General features: G+C 32.8%; 2 protein-coding genes and 1 long non-coding RNA gene across 3 annotated transcripts; 1 reads left to right on the top strand and 2 right to left on the bottom strand.

Moving 5' to 3' along the window:
* Nucleotides 1–266: 266 nt before the first annotated feature.
* Nucleotides 267–4,713, top strand: LOC148605650 (uncharacterized). Its single transcript, XR_015915855.1, has 3 exons — nucleotides 267–426; nucleotides 3,218–3,348; nucleotides 3,970–4,713. It is a non-coding gene; the product is annotated as an uncharacterized LOC148605650 (long non-coding RNA).
* Nucleotides 4,714–16,953: 12,240 nt separating this feature from the next.
* LOC148605649 (uncharacterized) lies at nucleotides 16,954–19,752 on the bottom strand. The gene is made up of 2 exons (XM_088547606.1): nucleotides 18,990–19,752; nucleotides 16,954–18,827 (listed from the first exon to the last, which is right to left on the bottom strand). The coding sequence occupies exons 1-2, from the start codon at nucleotides 19,750–19,752 to the stop codon at nucleotides 16,954–16,956; spliced, it is 2,637 nt and encodes an 878-aa protein (XP_088403732.1).
* A 105-nt stretch (nucleotides 19,753–19,857) lies between these two features.
* On the bottom strand, nucleotides 19,858–21,556 carry LOC148605648 (uncharacterized). The gene is given in 2 exon segments (XM_088547605.1): nucleotides 19,858–20,905; nucleotides 21,402–21,556. A coding segment is annotated over 1 exon segment (909 nt). The 5' UTR covers nucleotides 20,767–20,905; nucleotides 21,402–21,556.
* Between the last annotated feature and the right edge of the window lie 1,052 nt (nucleotides 21,557–22,608).

Genomic DNA, 22,608 nt, shown 5'->3' with positions numbered 1-22,608 from the left:
ACTTAAAAACTGGCAAAAAGCAAAACAAATCATTCATAAAGACAAATTAAATGTAATCGATCTGACCGAAAAAATAATAAACATAACACAATTATGTTATATTTTCAAGTACTTTTAAAAAACAAAGTGAACACACCTGTAATTATGAAGCAATTAGCTCGGCGCCTTTTCGGTGAAAATCGAGTGATATTGCAACTATCTATCTATATAATCCATAATCTATGAGATAATTCAAGTCAGATAAAAGAAAGCTATCTATGAACTGAAGGTGGATATATATATCTTCAATGGTTAACCCTCAACCGGTGCAATCACAAATTTGGATTTTTGTAACGACGAACAGGAGCCTGAATGTGTGGATCTTAGGTCATCAAGGTCAGGTCAAGATGTGTTAACTAACATAATCGGATCAACATTACATATATGGTTAGTTATTCTTTTATCAATTCGCCATTGGGTTACTATACACCCTAAAAATCCGTGTATGCATTCAAAATTAAATTCATATTTTAACGTTGATTTTCAACAATATAATAAAATAAGTAGAACTGAATTATGGTCTGTTTTATAGGCGACATTCCTCACAATAATGAGATGATAATCAAATGTTTTAACGACAAAGAACTTGCAATGAGGTTGAACAAAAACAAAAATGGCGGCCAATAACCCTTGTCATTCATTCATGCCTGTAACAGATCAACATTCACCATCATAATGATATTTCGACATTTGATAGAAGAATATACAGATTACTTGTATAACACAAAACATGTCCTGCAATTGTTGTTTTGAATTTTTATCGACTGCTTAGTATTTTGACCACCGGTATTGGGTTTGCCTTCTATACGTAATGCAAAGGAGATACTATGGAATCAAACTATAGAATACTAACACTACATATACACGAACATATATCTAATAAGATAAGATTATTTATTTAAATAAGTCTATTCAGTCAATGAATGTAAACATATTGTTGACAAGAAAACTGCTAATTAATGTGGTTGAATACAAGACCTTAAATTTTTTTCACTGGATTTATCACTTTTGTTGCTTTGACATTTCTGAGTTTACTTTAAGGTGTCTTTACCTCTGTTGAAGACCATTTGGTAATCTCTGAGTATTTTGGTATTTTGGTGAAAGTAACGCAGCTTTGGTCCCAAAGTCACACAGCGTGATTATCATGTCCCATTATTATAATTGTCCCATTTAAACAAAGGATTTTTTTTTTATCTAGAATAATAGAAAACTGTGGCGTAATTATTACAAATTTACAGTAAATTCGGAAAAAATGCAAGCTACTTAAATAGCATTATTGAATTCGGAAATTTTAACAAACATGAACCTGTTGTGGATGTTAAGGGTCAAATGAAAACAAAATAATGAAATAAGTATTGAACGCAATAATCTCTGAATGAACAGTAGGTAAAACAATTGACATATCCGTAGGAATATTTTTACTAAAATAGAGTTATCTGCTCTTGAAATGTTCACCAAAAGAAAGCCATTTGCATAACTATAAATAATTGAAGTTTTTTCGAAAGAATTTCCAACAACTGAAGTTTACGACTGCGTTATCTTTTATTTAAAGAATAATCAAGGGAACCAAGTTTACAGCAACTCGGAAGCACTTTTTGTTGGAATGGTCTGATCACTTTCCATACCAGATGTAAGTGTGCTAAGATTCCCATCTGGGGACACCACATTCTTACAAGACAACAGAGTTTCCGATCTGCTGTCAGGTTCATACCTTTTTATACTGGGTGACGTCCGAGCCAGTTTTTCTTTCATTCCTTTAAATCTAAAAATTGTATTACGTGGTTGATTATACCGTCGGGGACAAAATCCTCCAGCAGCGGTATAGGCCCAGTGGTGTGAAAGAATAATCAAGTTAACCAAGGTTATAGTGGTCATCAAAAGAATGTAATTCGTGGAAATGTTCATTTGCAGTGCATTTCAGTGAATTTATAACTCATTTTGACAAATCATATTGAAAATCTCTATTCATTGATTGATTCCAGTGGCACAAACAGCCAATTGCAATGTCATAGTGGTGGGTTACTTATGACAACGTTTCACCCACTGCCCGACACTTACACAAACTTGGATTTTGATGGACAAGAGGCGAAATTACTATGAAGCTATAACGCTTTCAAAAATAATAAAACCTAGGCGATATTGAATATGTTTGAAATGTAGGTTACTTAATCTATTCATGTTTGTCTTCTGTTGAAATAATCAACCTCTTATTATTAATTATATACCACATATGTTATTGCATTGTTTACATTTAAATAAAATAATAAAGTAGCACTGCAGGTAAGAATCATGCTAAATGTGATTCATGGTTGGAAAGCCTACACAATTTTATTTTGATTTTTTTTTTAAATGTCATAGTTAACAGAAAGTAAAAACATGTGACTTTTCATTTAGACCTTGTTCATAGTAGATTAGTTACATAGAATATACTGCAGAAATCAAATTTAGGGAGATAACCCTGTAAATGACACTAAAATACAAAAATTAAAAAAAAAACAAAAACTTTTGGATTTTTCATGTGGATTAACACTTAAGAGTAGACAGATTGGAATGAATAATTAAACGTTTCAACATATAGACCTATAAAGCAACTTGATAATAATAATAATAAAAACATATGTAGCCTTTTTATGTGTATCACATTTAACAGAATTTGCATGATTCTAACAAAGACTGATACTTAAATTGATATAAAGTTTCTATCATAAACAGGTTTAACGATTACTTAGGTTTCTGGTCCGATATATCATATAACATTCTACATGTAGAACTAAAACATTCTACAAGGGGAGATAATTTTTTTTACAATATTTTGCATTTAAAGTGAACATAATTTCATTCTGCATTGAACAGCAGTTTAGATTAAATGGGGAATTTAGCAGTACATGTATGTGTATGAATTCAGGAATAAATGCACTTTGAGATTTCATAACAATTTTTCAGCATCAGGAGTGTATTTTCTTTTTAACTGATTTCTTATAATTACAAAGGCATTAAAAATTTTGAAAGAGCAATATGTTTGCATGATTTTCACCAAAATATAGCTGTTGTAAACACAAGATAATACTATGACAACCCATTTCATACATGTTTGTTATTTATCAGCAAATTGTATAATCAGTTCACAAATATAAATTTTAAAGGAACACATGGGACTCAATTGCATTTATAATTTTAGGACCCTCTCTTCTTACTACCTGAACAGTTTGAACAAGGATTGTATACATACGCATAAATGTATGTATGTATGTATTATCCAAGTGATGTAGAAGATGACCAAATATGAAAGACATTTGCCAGTACAACCAGGTGATTTAATATATTTCGTACTTCAAAGTGCATTTTAAATGCACACTGACAAACACAGTTGCATATGGGTGATGATGAATTGTAGCACTGTCTATTAATATTTCAATGATTACATCTTGTTAATACTTGTATCTAAGTACCAGTAGTAAATGAGACTACAACTGACATATACAATGAACATATTAATACCCGATGAAGAAATATACAATGGATTTTTTTTTAAATTGTTAGCTGTGCCTTTAATTGTTTCATTTTTAATTTTAGCAAATTTGTAAATAGTGTGATGTACTGGCTACCACATTTATAAGGCATGTACCCTTCTTACAAATATACAAGCACAATCACAGTCATCTTGTCTGTCTACCAATAGTGTTGCTTGCAATTTTCATAGCTTGACTTATTGTTACATATTTGGTCAATAGTTATAACATGATGTGTTTAATATTTTTGTCATTTTCTTATTATGGTGGACATGGTTTTATGAAGTGAAAATAGTTAATATCTTTATATAAAGGTTGTAATGACCTACAGAAAACCCTGATATTAGGTGTCTTGTAATAAGCTGTATATTAGAGTATGGTATATGTGTATAACTATATTGTGTATATTTATATATTTCAGGATGCACCAAAGTAAATTGTTGAGTTCAAGCTGATACCTACAACCATTTATTATGTTATGCCTTGATGTTGGATAGGTCAATAAAATAATAACTTGCTTATATTGACTCTGGAGAGCTGTTTTGGCCACATGGAATAACATGGTATTAGGAATGTAACAGAAGATGCTAGATATTTTTGAAAGTGTTGTTTGTTGATGAACAGGAAGTGAAATTTTCATGTTTTGATAATAGAACAAAGTATGAGGAGGAATGAAGCTTAAAGAGGCAATTTTAAAGAAGACACTTGCACTTGCTTGTAGACAACAGTATATTTATGTTTAATTCACTGCATGTACTTACAAAAAAAAAAAGAATGTGTGTCTTACAATTGGGCAAAAGAAAGATTTACTAGATATTAAACAAGTACAGGAAAGATTTTCAGAAGCATTGTTCTATTTCGTTTTTTGGCCACATTTTAAGAAACGTTATGTTATTTCAAAACTAGATGTAACTTGGATTATATGCGATAATAGAGCTGTACACGAGTGTAAAGGGACTTAAAATTGAAAAAAAACTTCGGGGAATATTGTGTTCATTGATTTTAAGTGTACCATGTAAACACTCTCGAAATTGAATAAAACGCAAACTTGTGCACTGCTTCGATGCCACTTGAACTTTTGGGTACTAGTTTAAAGACTAAATTAGTGTCACTTATGCTGAGCATCATGGTGCAATTTAATAAGTGGGTTTAATGTTAATAAATTAATACAACAAATTTGTGTTTTGATGCGTTGATCCCGGTTTCTTATGTATATCTTATCCTTTTTTTTATTCTAAAGTAAATTTTCAAACAAGCGACATATTGATTCAGTACATGAGTACTTTGATTTCAGTAATACCTTCATTATTACCCATTTCTGCCTTCGTGTTTTAATGAGTTTGTATTAAAAATTATGTATTTAAAAAAGTGAACATTTATTTCAACATATTGAAGAAATACGCCGGATATGCTACTATGTCATATATCATAGTTATTCCATAAGGAGATCCGATACTAGAAACTGATCACCAGTGCGCTTGGCAAAATATGGAAGAACGAATTTTTGCCACATTGATGCATAAAAATAAAAAAAAGTCCTGGGTAATAAGCCTTACAGATTAACTCCTTCATCGTGTTTTCAATATTCCTCGATAATATGACAATTAAAAAACTGCTATGCCTACGGATATTAACTTTAATCTCAGAGATTACCAAATCAAAAATAAGATTTGATTAGGTTCCTAATGACATTAAATAAAATGGTAGAATAAATTATTATGAAAAAACAATATCTCCATTCTTCCCATTATAAACCTCATTCTTGTCACTTGTCAAAACATGGGGGCTAAAAAATATAGTGCGCTTTCTTTTTGCCTTTTCCTGTTTTTGTTTCTTGGCAAATGACTATCATGTTTCATCAAAAGTACAGTGTAAGTATCAAGCTATGACACAAAAAAACTTGTGTTTGATGGAAACAAGTATTTTCATGAAAAATAATGCTTCATAAAAGGGGTCTATTTTATGAACTCAAAATAAAAGTGAAAGTAGAAAAAGTCTATTTTTAGTTCGACCTGTCCCTGGTGTACAAATTTCATGCCTTTTTTTCTAAAATGGACCTAAAATTATTTTTGACATTTCCTTCATGGAAAAACATGGTCAAAAGTTAGATTGAAACTCCTTGTTTTTTTTTAAATCATGAAAATTTAAGGTATACTATAGAAGCCTATGGGGCAAAGAATACAAGACTGAGACCATTACGTCAATAATTTGCAATGCTATAATAAGACAAGAAGAGAACAGAAGAGTACAACCGTAACTGTCTATACAAGACGGGAGCAATATCTTATAAATGTTCAATGCTCGTATGAGCCATTTGGTTAACTCGTAATTAATATCCGATCAGATGTTAGCACTGTCCTAGCATTCGACTGTAGACCTCTATTTCATTGATAGTATCTTGACGAGAGTTAAATCAGTGTTACTAGTTAAACTTAATGCAGTTTCATAAGTTTTTTTCCAATTGTAACATCAAAAAATCCCCATAAGCGTGTTGAACATATGGAGCAGTTCTATAACTTCCGCGTCTTTGAATATCATGATTATTTCTGAAGAAAATACGAAACAGATATCATATAAGTAGTAGAAAAAATATGAATGAGCAAAAAAAGATTCATTGAGAAGAGCAAATTAATGTATCAATCTGTCTCTATTGGAATGGTTGTCACAAGTCTTGAATTAATTATATCCATTATTACGGATATTATCATTAATAAACTTATCATTCACATTGAACAATACCGTGCGCTTGATAGTAAATTTTTAATCGTGTCATGCATACAACGTCACAAGTGAAAAAGTAAAATACTTCATCCTTGATGTTCTTAGCTCTTAAATGGTTTGAAGTTCTCCTTTTAACCATATAATATCCCATCATTTCCAATTCTTTCTAGTACCAATACCCATTTTGCAAAGAAAACTATCAATTCCACGGTTTTAATACGATTAAATACAATCTCATGTATTTTAAAAATTACTTTTTAAACTTTTCTACCAACTTTCCCCATCATATTCTCAATCTCAGTCAATAGAATTTAATATGTTCCCCTAAATTGATATTGGTAATTCAACTATTCGAAAAATATATGAGTATCAATAATATTTTACCTTTGAATTGTAACGGACATTTGCAATTGGAGACCACTTAGTCTAAATAAAAATTTTAAAAAATAATGATATTGTCAATAGTTACTAGTTACTTAATAAATCGGCTATAACATTTCTGCTATATTTATAAAAGGTCCACAGTAAGTTAAATATACAATGTATCACTAGGATACTCATGATTGAAAGAGGCACTTACTGCTACTTGACATTTTCTTGTGTTTTTAAGTACTTATTAATGTCATAACTATAAATACGATAGAGTAATTAAGGGAACCAAGGTTATAGCGGTAATCAAAAGAATGTAATCCAGGGAAAAAGACCAGACATGGAAAACAGACACACACAACGAAGAACATAAAGTAACTAAAATCATACATACAAAGTAACAAAAGTAAATGAGCAACTCGGACTCCACTAAAAACTGGGAGCATGGACCAGGTGCATCGGTAGGGTAAGCGTCCTCTGCTTTTCTAGAAACACTCGCCGAGTTCCTCATAAAAAGTCATGTCCGGGGTAGACAAACGAGGAAAGGAAAACTATGACCCGTTGAATAAATCAGTTTTCATGTTGATTCCAATTGATATATGGACACCTGTATAGTATCCTAACTCCGTCTTCTGAATATCTCCTTCCATGATATCGTATGTTAGAAAAGACAATACTTTTTTTTAATGCAAACACTTATACTAAAACCACTTTGAAAATAACTTAACAAGACTGATTGTTAATGTTCGTAACTAAAGCCTTCACTTTTGATTTGGCGGATTCCGCTTTCGGAACACGATATGCTTACTCTTCGGAAGCACCCGATGGCGCTTCGGAGTTGGTGCTTAAGTTTTTTATGTTCGTTGTCTCGCTGCTTTTCTAATCTTAAGTTTTTATATGAAAAGTAAATTAAAAATATCGAAGTGTCAATAAAAAAGGTAAATTCACACGTTTGAGAAGATTTTAAAAGACAAGAACAAACAAACAAGAAAGAAAGACAGAATACAAAAAATGCACGAGAGACGGGCAGCATGATCCCAATCTGAAGCCCGGAAGCAATTATGTAATTTTACAAGACTGACAATGGCCTTCGTGTGTGGAACATTAACAATTCTTCAATTGTTCATCTATATTACCATACAATAAATATTTAATATTGATCATACATGCAGTTGTAGCTCTTCAAATACTATTTTTGTTATTCAAAACAAAACATTTTTTGTTGGTGTTTTAAAGTTTTTAGCTTACCCTTTTTTTGTACTTTGATACATAATCGTGTGAAAAAAACATCACTTTCGTCAAAAGATGACTCCATGTTCCCGAAGTCATTATATATCTGACAACTGAAATCTTCAATTCGAAGTTCATTACGAAATTTGTAACACGAAGTGTAGAAATAGGACCATTCTCAGTGGTAACTTTGTCATAAATTGTCATTTTTAACTTTGACTCTATCAATGTAGCTTCATTATCAGTTGTATCTAATATGATTTGATCCCCATACATCCAAACAATCGTAAATTTTCGGGTTACAGAGTAAAGGGAAATTTGTTGTAAAACTGCGATGTTTGTTTTTCTGACCACTTCAGACGTTCGTATAGGATTTTTACAAGACTCGTACTTAATATAATTAAACATCTTTGCAAAGATAAAACATTTAGTCCTTAGAATTAAAAAAAAGGAATTATATACACCACCACACATACAATTTAACTTTCAATGAGAAACATTTTATTTCAATTTAATTAAATATCGTATTTTTGCCGTAAGTGAGCTTATGATATGGACATAAAAATATCAACCAAGGTTTACCCTTGTCTTAAAAAAACGAAAAAAAAAATATCCCTATTGACATTTAAGCATTTTACTTCACAAAGAGGTGAGTAATTATGTTTTATATTTACTCTGTCATGTGGAGAATTTAAATTGTCTATCAAGGGATATCAAAGTGAAGGTAAGGAAATCCAAAATAGCCTTCAACATGTTAAATAAAATATGGAAAGCTTGAGAGATTACATATCTACCAAAATCAGGGCATTCAACTCCTAGGAAAAAGCAGTCCTATTTTACGGGATTGAAGCATGAAAACAATCGTTTCCTCTGACAAAAAGACAAAATTAATATTTATCTACAGTTTCCTGCAAAGAAAACAACAAATTGTCTGGCCTAACCGCACCTCTAACTATTACCTCTGTCAGAATACGAACAAATTCTAACTCCCATGCGTAATCGAAAGAGTACCTGGATCAACATTAAGCCCAGTGCAGCCTGCCTCCATTATCTCTTCTGCTGTGCACCTCCTCCAGGAATTTTTTGGTTTACCATTCGGTGGTTTTCCCTACAGATTCAACTGAACAGACTGTCTTGTCCTCTGAAAAAGTTAAGGAACAACAACAAGACAGTCAGTTCAGTTGACTTTGTAGGGAAAACTCTGAAAAAGTCAAGGAACAACAACGAGACAGTCTGTTTAGTTGAATCTGTAGGTAAACCACCGCGTGATAGACCAAAAAACTCCTGGAGGAGGTGCACAGCATAAGAAATAATGGAGGCAGGCTGCACTGGACATGATGTTTATCGATAGTTGGTGGCTTATGATCTTCCCATAAATTGATAGGATTAAGTCAAGTAAGTCATTATGTCTCATAAGTCGTTTAACTTTTTATTGTAAAATATTTAAAAAAAAAAGCAAAAATTTGTGTTCCCAATATGAATGCAAACCAAACTACACCTGTTTTGTACTGTGAATAGTAAGGGTTTTTTTTAACAATACACAATGAAATAAAAATGTTTAGTTTTAACGATTTCATGACAAATATTGACATACATTATCAATTACAATACTACACAACAATTTAGAAAAGCAATCAAAGGGGAAAATGTATTCTAGCGAATAAATTCCATGTCATACAAATTGATATCTTCGAGTTTCATTTTCGTAACCATAGTCTACAATAAGGTAATGGAAACATTTATGTATAAATTGGCTTGAGTAGGAAATTTGAACGGATAAATCACAACTATACAATAAACAAAGGTCTTTTATGAACCCAACATTAAAAAAATCCAACGTAAATGAATAATTCTACGCCAGCAAAGCATGATAAGGAAATAAATCACAGAAACTCCATTTTATCATTGTTTTACTACGGGCTGACCATTTATGCCGCATCATTTAAAAATATCGGCATAAATGGTCAGTCCGTGGTAAAACAATGATAGAAAGGAGTTTCCGTGATTTATTTCGATTCTAATAGGACAATAGCGGTACTTTATTTTTAAATTATCGTGACCTACTACGGCAACCTTAGACCCGCCATATTTGTCCATATTTAGTTGTACACTTTACGCTAGCTATGTCGCTATAGTGAAACTCTGCTTTGTTGTTTTTATAATGAAGGAAAAGGGCGAATAAGTAGACCGATGTTAGATATGGCAATAGTCGAGTATGTCAGTAATTTTTACGGAATAAAATACAACATTTTTAAAACATAACGTTTAATATCTTAATTAAATATATATTTAATGTTTATTCACGCTACTGAAATGAATGAGAACAGCTGACCCATCGGAATGTTGCGTGTGTTTGTTTACATGATTAAAGTTGGCAGTAATTTACTCTAATTGACATTTGGAAAATTATTAATTTAAGCAAAAAGTAAGTTCCATTTTGCAATGCAAGAGTAATTAAGAGAACGAAGATTATAGCGGAAATCATCAGAATGTAATCCAGGGACAAGACCAGACATGTATACAGACAAACACAGCAGAGAACATTAAAATAACCAAAATAATACGAACACAGTAACAAAAGTAAATGTGCAACTCGAACTCCACTTAAACTGTGTGAATGGAACAAGTGCACCGGTATGATAAACGTATTCTGCTTGTTTAAAAACACCTGCTGAGCTGCTCATAAAAACCCAAGTCTGGTGTAGAGGAAAGAGGAAAGGAAAACTATGTCACGTTGAACAAATCGGTTCTCATGGTGAAGATGGATACACCGAAACGAACCACGAATTCATAATGACGATCATAACACTTCTGTAGTGATGACTTCAAACTTGTACAAGCAAAACCCAGTTCTAGAAGCCTAATTGTTAGAAGTCTAACGCGGAACAAAAGTTCTGCGTTGTTACGGCAAGCTCAGGCATGACGTAAGTGTTGTGATATGAAAACTCAAAGTGGTTTGTTACGAAATTGTTTTCTCTTACTTTCAATGGTTTAACATTTTGTCAAATACAGTGGATAAAATTTGTTTTAAGTTGTTTTAAAGGACTTTATATCTTCTCCCCTGGCCTTGTTAAAATTTCATCGCAGTTCATCAACATGCCATAAAGTGTTTCGATACTTATCCTAAATTTTACTGTCTGACTTCGTCACGCTATATTTTCGCATCGTAATTTAAATTGTATTTGGTGTTACGGAGGGCTCACTTAAGTTTTTTCCTGCATATGATTGTTTAAGATAGCTAAACAGAGTTTGTGTAATATACATTATAAAAAGATATAAAAAATATGGTAACCACCGCCGATAACGGGAGAGGATTTCGCACACACGCACACACACACACACACACACACACCAAATAGTTCATTATTTTTTAAAGAGCTAATGCACTCATTAACAAATCTTATTTACCTTCTTTCAATTGTTAGTCCTATAAATATATTTTTCTCTTAGTAGCTTTGTCAATATATGTATAAAGATTCTATAAACTAATACTCACTTAAAACTGGGACTTGGTTATTTTATGTTCATTGTTGTGTTTCTCTGTGATGATGCGCTATAAGATGTTTCTTGATGTTTTGACTAATAAAACATAAAGACCTGCATCTCGGTAGTCAAAGTAACGTAAAGTCATCACAGGTACGTTACCAATATTGTCATGTTCTACATTAGGTCTAATGATTATACCATTTCTAATACGTGTCCATGATCTCGATACAGCCTAAGCATATTTGTCCGTTGTAGTACAATGTATATGAATGCTTGCTGACGTGCTGCATGTTGTTTGATTGGGCGAAATCAGAAATGAGATCACTAGTTAATACAAAAATACCAATTATATGAATATGCTATACACATCTTTCAATGAACACCATCTCATTTGAAGCATAAGTAGCACATACAAATGGAGTTTAAAATCCACAATAAAGTCATATACAAGAAGTACTCGAAACCAAAAATATCGAAATAGGAAATTATTCCATCACCGATTAATCAACTGAATGACTTGTTAGTATGTGCCACGTATAATACAATGCATGAATAAATAGTGTTGGGGGTAAATAAACAAATGAAAGCAAATCATTTAACATAATTTTCCTTATTTTTAAAATTTTAATTTTGCTACATTGTTAGACATTCTCATGTACCTTTACCTTTAAGCGTCATCAGTGCTCCCCATCGAATTCCTGATTGGTACCCCTTATTTTCGGTAGTCACTATCTTTATATGGTAATATTGTCAAAGATAGATGATAAATGTCATTTTTCAATTTGTGTACTTCCCATATTCCATGTTTGCTTCCTCTCATGTTCTTCTAAGCAACACCCCGGACCGAAAAACGCAAGACTTTAAATGACACATTGGCAACACTACCAACATCAGGCTTCAATGTTAAATATTTTGGATTTACGATAATTACTAGATAATCTATTAAAACAAATTGTGTGTTTAAAATCTTATTTTACTTTCTTCAACAACACATGGTTTTGACCATATTAAAGAAAAATGTTTCCTTGCCTAAAATATTTCCTACCTAAAAACTGATGCAATTATTATTTAATCTGATAAGACACAACATATTTTTATCTTTTACCAAACTAAATCAGGTGACTTTTATTTTGAAATATAATTTGATTAAAATTACTTCATCTATTACTTTATAATTATCTCACTATAAGCACACACTCAGGAAATTTTTTTTTCATTACCATTTAAATATTAATGCAAGTGGAAAATCTATTTGGCATTTAAATTATTGTTGTTTTTCTTCACGACTATCTTTGATAGAGTTAATAGTGAAGAAACAACTTCAGTGAATATGCGAATTTTGTCCATTACGTCACCATGGTTTAGATTGAAATGACATGTTATTTTTAAGAGATGCTTCCATTTTCACTCTTTTGTAGAGAGAAAGGCAATTTAAGAAGCTGGTGATTAAATTTTTTGCTAAACAAACATCAAGAAAGTTGTAAGAAAGTAAAGGAATTTAATCAATGTTTACTATCCTTACTAAGATAAAAGTCTTGATGTAACGTGTTTCCACTGCTTGCTGTAAGACATCTGTATGTGCCCTGGTCCTTTTTTGATATGTTCTGAATAGACAAGTCATATTCTCCAAGTCCTCTACTATTTTGATTCTGTTACTTGACTGAACATGACTGTTAATGTCACCACTGATACTGTAAGTTGTGAAATTATCAGGTCCTCTCCATACGAAAGCTGTTTTTGACCGGTATGGACATTTTAGTTAACATCGTCACCTTGTCATACAAAGATCTGAGATGCAACTGAAACATATACATATGAAATAGCATAACTGATTTATTGGTGATCCATATTTCGTTTACCTAGAAAATATGTCATCAAAGAAAAATCATATGCAACATTTAGTCTAAGTTACTGTGTAATATCTATAATATTCATTTATACAGACACTGTGAAGCCAGACTCATATCTTGACCTGCACTTAGAAATTGATGGTAAAAGAAAACTATTTACCAAACTTTACGACAAACGTGATGACCTTTCATTCAAAATTGTCAACTTTGCTTTCATCTGTGGCGACATCCCTTCAACACCTGCGTATGGAGTGTTCATATCACAACTCATACGTTATGCCAGAGCTTGCCGAAACTACGCAGATTTTTTGTATCGCGCTAGAACTCTAACAAATAGGCTTCTGGAACAGGGTTATGTTGCTACAAGATTGAAGTCGTCACTACAGAAGTTTAATGGTCGTCATCATGAACTCGTGGATCGTTACGGTGTATCCATCTGCACCATGAAAACGGATTTAGTCAACGTGTCATAGTTTTCCTTTCCTCGTTTGTCTTCCCCGGACTTGACTTTTATGAACAACTCGGCGGGTGTTTCTAGAAAAGCAGAGGACGCTTACCCTACTGGTGCATCTGGTCCATGCTCCCAGTTTTTAGTGGAGTCCGAGTTTATCATTTGTTACTTTGTATGCTTGATTTTAGTTACTTGATGTTCTTTGTTGTGTATGTCTGTTTTCCATGTCTGGTCTTTGTCCCTGGATTTCATTCTTTTGATTACCGCTATAACCTTGGTTCCCTTGGTTACTCTTTTAAACCGTATGTCTTTCTATATAAACTTACAAAAGAAACAGTTGTTTAATGGTTATAAACTTTCTATGTTGACACGAAACCTGTAAATTTGCAAACATTTAATAAGGTTTGAAATGAAAAAATAGACTAATATAAAAGGGCAAAGTTAAACCTACCTCGAGTCGTTACTTTTATTGTAAGATATAGATGTAGAAATAACATAGGCAGCATTTCGCACATTTAGGTATGTCATGATACGAATGAATGAAGCAAAATCAGTTTCAAAGAGCATAAAAAATTGAAATTTCCTTTTCCTAACAATTGACCCCAAAATTACCCATATTACTAATTACAACGTATAAATATGAATCTTGTTAATCTGACAATAACTACATTTTTTCGCCATTTATGGTTATGAGCGGTAGTTTGGTTGAAATCTTATATTTTTTATAGAAATAAATAATTTTTCATGTAATTACTTTAAAGTATAGTTAATGTTCACTTTGCTTATTTCATGAAATAGTTTTAAACGCTCAATATTGTGAATGGAGAGTATGTTATGTTGAAGGGTTGAGAGTATCGAAGATTCTAATACCATAATAAACATTGTGATAAAAACAACTGTCAGTAGTCTTTAAAACAACAGGAGGAACGATATGAACCTTAAATGTTTAAAACCCCTTGGTATTAACATAAAAAATATTTCAATCAAAGAATAATCAAGCAGAAATCAAAAGAATGTAATACAGTGCGCGTCATCAGAAAATTAATGACGCACACAATACAATAGATAGTTTATTTTTGAGTCATATTATCTATTCCGCCTCGTAGCCAGACAGGTACAGACAGATAGATAACCATCTATGGGCCTCAATCAAAAACATTTGAAGTTCACTTTTATTTGATGAATGCACATAGTGTGTGTGGTAAAAAGCTGAAAATATACAAAAAAGGATTTTCCTAAATAATTGTCCAATCAAAATTATCATACATTCAAAATATCAAAGATATTTATCAGAATCAAAATACAGATAACAAATAATACATCACACAATATTTTAAAGAAAAGTGTTATGAAATAAACTTGAATTATCTCCCTTTATGATGCATGGGTAAGATCAATTTTTCAAAAAGGAAAATCTCCCCCTCAAAGTATCTCAAAATATCTCAAAACTGGTGAAGGGAATGTGGGATGCATAAATAATTATGATATATCATATTTTACGTCACAATATCATTGATACTGCAAGTGGAATGAAAACAACTCAAAATACCTATCATAAACTATAAAGGCATGGCTTATCTAGGCAAAATGTAAGAAAACAACATGTGTGCCAATTGTGTAAAAAATATCATTAATTTCTCTTTTCCAATCAAAAATATGTATGCAACTATAAAATATAAGCATTAAAGATAATAATATGATTTACATAGTGGTCTGTCATGAAAAGATTGACTCAAAAAATCTCGATGGAAAACGCATTGGTTCAATGCTCTGACTTATGTGGTTCACATGTAATCTCAAACCCGGAAACAGGAAATGACTCAAAAATGAAAGTAAAAGTACAATATCCAAAATAGAAATCAAGCGTACCCTAGGGTCATGAAATAGGACATAGGAATAGGTTAATTATTAGAACATCTAAATATATCAAATGTTAGATATAACCAATGAAAATATAACTAAACAATACCTATTGGGACAAGGGAAAAATATCAAAATTGTAATTGAGAACATTACACTCCCCGTCTGATATGAAAATATGATTACTTAAAATTGAATGCAAAGACACAAAGAAAAATCCCAAACATATAGTTTACCTAACTATAGTTAATCATAAAAAAAAACCAAGAACCATAATACAACAAATGTAAAAAATAAAGTCCATGATTCACAGTTCTCACAAAGTTCACACCTCATTATGGCTTAATAGAATAGTTTATGTGATAGGTCTCACAAACACACGAGGTTGACCATCTTTTATTGTCCTTAACAAATCTTTTCGAACGTGACTGTCTTTACTTGGAAGCGCGTGCTCGACAATAGCAAGAGGCCAAAAGTTTCTATGTTGTTTATTGTCTTTTAGAATCACAATGTCACCTTCTTTTATATCGATTTGAGTCTGTTGCCACTTCCTTCTAAGTTGTAATGTTTGCAAATATTGTCGTTGCCACAAAGTCCAAAATTGGTCTGCCATAATTTGAACTAGTTTCCACTGTGAAGTATACACATCTCGGATGTTTAGATTGCTAAAGTTTTCAACACATGCATCTGTTTAAGTAGTTAATAGAGAATTAGGTGACAAAACATCAGGAAATCCTCCATCAGTTGAAATAGGAATCAACGGACGAGAGTTCATTATGGCTGTTATCTCTGCCATATGTGTACTTAGAACCTCATGTGTTAGCTTCTTGTGTTTATTTTCATACAAGATTGAATCAATGATGCGACGTGCTATTCCAATGAGTCTTTCCCAGGAGCCACCCATGTGAGACGAATATGGTGTGTTCAACCTCCAAACAGTACCTTGATTGTTGAGAAAGGTCTTAACTTATTTGTCTTCTACACATATTGTAGGGATACCAAGTTCTTTTGCGCCTCCAACAAAATTTGCCCCTCTATCTGAAAAGATTTCTTTCACTTTGCCTCTAATTGAAATGAAACGTCTCAATGCGTTGATAAAGCATGAGGTGCTCATATCCTCAATGACTTCTATATGAACTGCTCTACTAGAGAGACAACAAAACAAAACAGCCCATCGTTTTGAATTTGAACTGCCACCTCTTGTACGGCGCGTAACTACCTCCCAAGGTCCAAAACAGTCTATTCCAACATAAGGAAAAGGTGGACAAATTGCCAATCTTGCTTCTGGTAGATCTGACATCTTTTGAATTTTAACTTTGCCTCGAAATCTTTTGCACAAAACACATTTTGAAATTTCTGAATATACTATTCGTTTTGCTCCAATAATCCAAAATCCTTCACTTCTGATTTTACCTTCAGTTAAATGTCGACCGTGATGTCAAATGAGTTCATGACAATGTGGAGCAATAAGTTTGGCTATATAATGTGAACCCGGAACAAGGATAGGGTGTTTCTCTATAACGAAGAGAGTTGAATACTTGAGTCTACCACCTACACAAAGAATTCCATGATCATTGAAGAATGGGTCAAGCTTAAGTATCGAACTAGATTTGTGAACAGGTCTGTTAAGCTTCAAATTCTCAATTTCCTTTTCATAAAATTCATTTTGAACTTGTTTGAGGATGAACATTTCTGTTCGTTTCCTAAAATTTGGATCGTTTTTACTTACAACCACTTTTTGACCATTCCGTTTTGATTTCCATAATTGTATGAACTGTCTCAGATGTGATATTGCGCATACAAGCGATTTCCATGAAGAAAACTTGCAAAAACGATGACTTCCAATTGCTAAGTTTTGTATACTGACTTTCAACGCAACTACTTCCGGACGGATATCTTTATCCTGATTTGTTTCAATTAAGGGATAGGTTTCTGTTTGTGAATCACTACAGTTTTCAGAGAGTAACCATGTAGGACCTTTAGTCCATCTTTCAACGAGAGTCATATAGGCTGTGTTTAAAAATCTTGTACCGATATCAGCGGTGTTCTTTTCTGATGCAACATAGGACCATTGTGACGGTTTTGAGACTTTATGTATTTTTTCAACACGATTTGAAACATAAGTGAAGAATCTTCGAGTTGTATTGCAAATATAACCTAAAGTTATTTGACTGTCTGTGTAGTAGTGAAATACATCATGAGATAGATTCATATGAACACAAATAGCTTCTCCTAGCTCAGTAGCAAGTACAGCACTACATAGTTCCAATCTGGGTATTGTGTGACCCTTTACTGGTGCAAGTTTTGACTTTCCCATAATGAAGCCTAAAAAAGCAGTACTATCATTGTCAATTGCTTTCAGATAGGCAACTGCAGATATTGCTTGTTCACTCGCGTCACAAAAGATGTGGATTTCAGGATTGTGTACAGGCGATATTGAAATAGGAACGATCATGCGTGGGATTTTAAAGCTATCTAACGATTTAAGTGATGCAAGCCACACGTTCCATTTTTCCTCATGATCAGGACTTAGAGGTTCATCCCAATCAGTGCCAGGGGGAGTAACTTGACTGTTTAGTGATACACCCTCATAAACAGCTGATGAATCAAATACACCTCGGATTTCATTCGGTTTCTTTGGGTGGTACACCCCAAATAAAGGAAGATACCAACATTCTCCAGCAAAGGTAGTTGGTGCTGTTTCTGCTGCACCGCTCTTTAATACTTTATCCATAAAGGTCATGAACTGATCACGCTTCAAAGGATTTTTATGCAAGTTTCTATCAAGTATCAGTGCTCTTTTGTGGGCTTGTTGGCGATTGTTAGGTACAGGTGGTTTAGGTTGTTTGAACGGTAGTGGTGCTGTCCAGAAACCTGTTTCATCCTTAACAAGACTACTTTTCATCAGAGAAACAAATTGCTTATCTTCTACAGAAAGATCAATTTTGTTGTCATATGGAGTTTTTGCAAATATTTCATCCTGAATATCAAGTTTATGTTGACTGATTTCAAAGTACTCACATAGTGGAAATGTTGTATGCCTACCATTGCTGAGAACATTTGTCTTACGAACATTAATAGAAGATGGTGCATGTACCTTACCAAGACAGACTTCTCCAATGACAACCCAACCAAGTGGGAGTTTCTGTGCAAAAGGTTGACCTTTACCTCCAAGGATTTGATCTTGAACATGGTGGATCTCAGGAATGTCACGCCCTATCAGAAGTTCAACTTTGACATTAGTATCTAGTTCAGGAAAGTATTGAGCTATTCTACTGAGATGTGAGTGTGCTGAGGCAACGTCAGCTGTTGCTATTTGAGGTAAGTCATTAGGAATACATTCACATTCAATTACGTCAGGTAGATCAAAAGAGCATTTGTTGCTTACTGATTTGACAACTAACCCGTTGACAAGCCTACCAGTTTAGGTGGATTTACCGGAACATGAAGACATATTAAATGTTTCTGATGTACCTACATCACCAAGTTTATCTAATAGATTTGGCGACGCTAGAGATTTATTGCTCTGGTCATCTATGACAGCGTATACTCTAACAGAGTTTTCGGGTGCGGTAACGCAATAAACATCTACGAGAACCATTTTTCCACATGAACGTCCACCAAGAAGATTTCCGCATAATGTAGTACATTTTGTAGAAACAATGTCTTTGACTGACTCCCCGCCATGATTGTTTGAAGTTTCATTGTGTGAATTCAATGACTTATCTATATGCAGTGCAGTGGGGTGACGTGTATTTCCACAAATCTGATATTTAACAGAAACCGTACAGTTTACAGCTACATGTTCACTCGATTGGCAGCATTTGAAGCAAATGTTCTTTTCACGAAGAAATTTCTTACGGTCTTGAAAGGTAAGCTTTCTAAAGATGCGACAATTATTTAAAGAATGACCCGCTTTATGTAACGGACAGCGTACTAAACTACTTGAGGTAACGTCTAATCTTCTAGAAACAACAGAAGTACGAGGTTTGTTAGTGCCTACTTGATTAGTGCTGGTGTATGCAAAAGCTGGATCATTTCGAATATTACAGGTATCTCTAATGAAGCTGACAAAAACACTGAACGGAGGGAATATAACAGAATGTGATTTTTTGTAAGCTGAAGCAACAGTTGTCCATTTCTCTTGCAAAAAGTGTGGCAGTTTAGAAATAATAGGAATAACACCAGATGATGAGTTGTAATAACTGAGCAAAGTAGCATATTGTGGATTTAACATCGCTGATTCTATCTCCGTAAGAATGTCTAACAAATCATAGAGTTTTACATGTTCTTTAACAGTGATTGACGGAAACGAGTTAAGCTTTCGTTTTAGGGCACTTCTTCAAAGTATTTCTTCAAATGGAGAAACGCCTAATTCTCGGGTAATACTTTGAAATGAAGCTCGCCAAGATTCATATGACTCAGGTTTATCGTCAAATTTCACAAATCTGGACAGCAGAAAGTCTTTTCTGAAAATGAGTTTCGAAATATCGGACATGGCATTATTTGTAGTCTGACTTTGTGGTATTTGATTGTTTTGTACGCTATTCAAGAATGGCAACTGTTTCTGTTGAGAATCCATTTCTACAGTGTTTGTTTTTGGTAACTTGAGATTTTGCACACATCCATAAGTGTCTTTTTGTTTTGTATCACCTAGATTGGAGAATACATCTTTTTAAGCCTCATCACCTTATTCTAGAATGCGTGCTTCTGTTTCGGCTGCTGCTACTTTACTTTCCTGTTTTATTACAATGATATCTGCCTCTAAGGCTGCTTTTTGCTTCAAGAGTTCGCTTTCTTTTTTAATGTATTCTAAGCGTACCTTTTCGGATTCAGCCCTTGCTCTTTTATGACTTGCTGTAGTACCCGAGGATGATCCACTAATTTCTGACATTCTCTCTACCATATCTAACTTCTTATTCTTGATTTCTAAAATTACTTTTCGAAAAGTTTCATTACATCTTTGAAAATTGTCATTATGATCAACCAAATATTGCTGAGATTCACTAGTGTTTGTTCTTTGAAGGAAACCTTTATATTCCTCTGATCTTCTACAAAGGTTTTTGTACAATGTTTCAAGGTCTTTTTGAAATTGTCTTATATTGTCTATTGCATCTAATGATGGCACTTTCAGAATCAAATTTTCGATTTCGTTCCATAAACTGTCACATTTACCTTCAAAGTCTTCTCTCTGTTCTTCGAACATGGCTTTACCTTTGGCAGTTTTTCTGCGTAGTCTCTTCTCTGACATAAATCCGGTATCTTTTTACTATTCCGCCTCGTAGCCAGACAGGTACTGACAGATAGATAACCATCTATGGGCCTCAATCAAAAAAACATTTGAAGTTCACTTTTATTTGATGAATGCACATAGTGTGTGTGGTAAAAAGCTGAAAATATACAAAAAAGGATTTTCCTAAATAATTGTCCAATCAAAATTATCATACATTCAAAATATCAAAGATATTTATCAGAATCAAAATACAGATAACAAATAATACATCACACAATATTTTAAAGAAAAGTATTATGAAATAAACTTGAATTATCTCCCTTTATGATGCATGGGTAAGATCAATTTTTCAAAAAGCAAAGTCTCCCCCTCAAAGTATCTCAAAATATCTCAAAACTGGTGAAGGGAATGTGGGATGCATAAATAATTATGATATATCATATTTTACGTCACAATATCATTAATACTGCAAGTGGAATGAAAACAACTCAAAATACCTATCATAAACTATAAAGGCATGGCTTATCTAGGCAAAATGTAAGAAAACAACATGTGTGCCAATTGTGTAAAAAATATCATTAATTTCTCTTTTCCCATCAAAAATATGTATGCAACTATAAAATATAAGCATTAAAGATAATAATAAGACTTACATAGTGGTCTGTCATGAAAAGATTGACTCAAAAAATCTCGATGGAAAACGCATTGGTTCAATGCTCTGACTTATGTGGTTCACATGTAATCTCAAACCCGGAAACAGGAAATGACTCAAAAATGAAAGTAAAAGTACAATATCCAAAATAGAAATCAAGCGTGCCTTAGGGTCATGAAATAGGACATAGGAATAGGTTAATTATTAGAACATCTAAATATATCAAATGTTAGATATAACCAATGAAAATATAACTAAACAATACCTATTGGGACAAGGGAAAAATATCAAAATTGTAATTGAGAACATTACATTATCAGTTTTAAAATAGTTATAGAATAGAATGATTTTAACCTAAATATGACTGCAATAGTGAAACGAATAAAACATGTTTCAAAAAACAAAAAATGTCTCACCTTGCTTCTTAAATAAATACGAATTAAAAAACAATATCAATAGGTAATAATATTTGGGAAGAATATTAGTATCTTTAAATAGATGCTTTGAAAATTCAAAATCTTAAAAAATAATGTTGGATTGTGAGAAGCAAGACAGGGATGATTAATTTATAAAAAAAAATATTAGTATGTCGATGTTTAGGCACATGCGAGAAAACTCCATGGTTTAATTCAATGTTTGTTACACTCTAATGTCAACTTATACATGTACTTTTTGTTAGACCCTTCTTTTCTCACACACCAACAACGGAGAAGTAATGAATATCCCCAAACGAAACTAATACAGAGAAATTAAATTTGGTTATTTTCAGTTTTTTGTTGTGTGTTTCTGTGATTTCATTCTTTTGATTTTTCTTTAGAATCTTTCTTCCATTAATAACTCTCAGAAAGTTCAGACGTACTAACATTAACAAAATGTCAGTGAAGGCGAAATGATCCTAAAGAATGGAACCAAAGAAAAAAGATTGTTAAACTATGAGTACTTGCAGTACAACTGATTGAACTGTCTGGCTGAACTTAATGTCCAATAGTCAGAATTACTTTGAACCTGCAATCATCCTCTCTTTTCCATTTGGATATTGATATGTCTGATGGGTCGCCCGATATTTAAACATAACACTTCAAACAAGCGCAAACTTAAGTCACAAATACTTGGTATCTATTTACTCCTAACGCTTTATAAATGTTTATCTTGTGCTTTCTTGCACATTAGCTTGTATTATTAACCATTCTGTAAAAAATAGATTGTTA

The sequence above is a fragment of the Perna viridis genome, chromosome 10 (assembly GCF_037379345.1).
Source record: "Perna viridis isolate PV_CMFRI_1.1 ecotype Kerala chromosome 10, ASM3737934v1, whole genome shotgun sequence".
Classification (NCBI taxonomy): Eukaryota; Metazoa; Mollusca; class Bivalvia; order Mytilida; family Mytilidae; genus Perna; species Perna viridis.
This window is presented reverse-complemented; position numbering and strand designations above follow the sequence as displayed.

Bases quoted from the DNA above. Each gene is read 5' to 3' on its own strand.
- LOC148605649 (XM_088547606.1), bottom strand. From the start codon at position 19,752: ATGTTAAATCCACAATATGCTACTTTGCTCAGTTATTACAACTCATCA. The intron at 18,828-18,989 runs GTACATCAGAAA...TACCTCAAATAG, and splicing joins AGATAAACTTGGTGATGTAG to CAACAGCTGACGTTGCCTCA.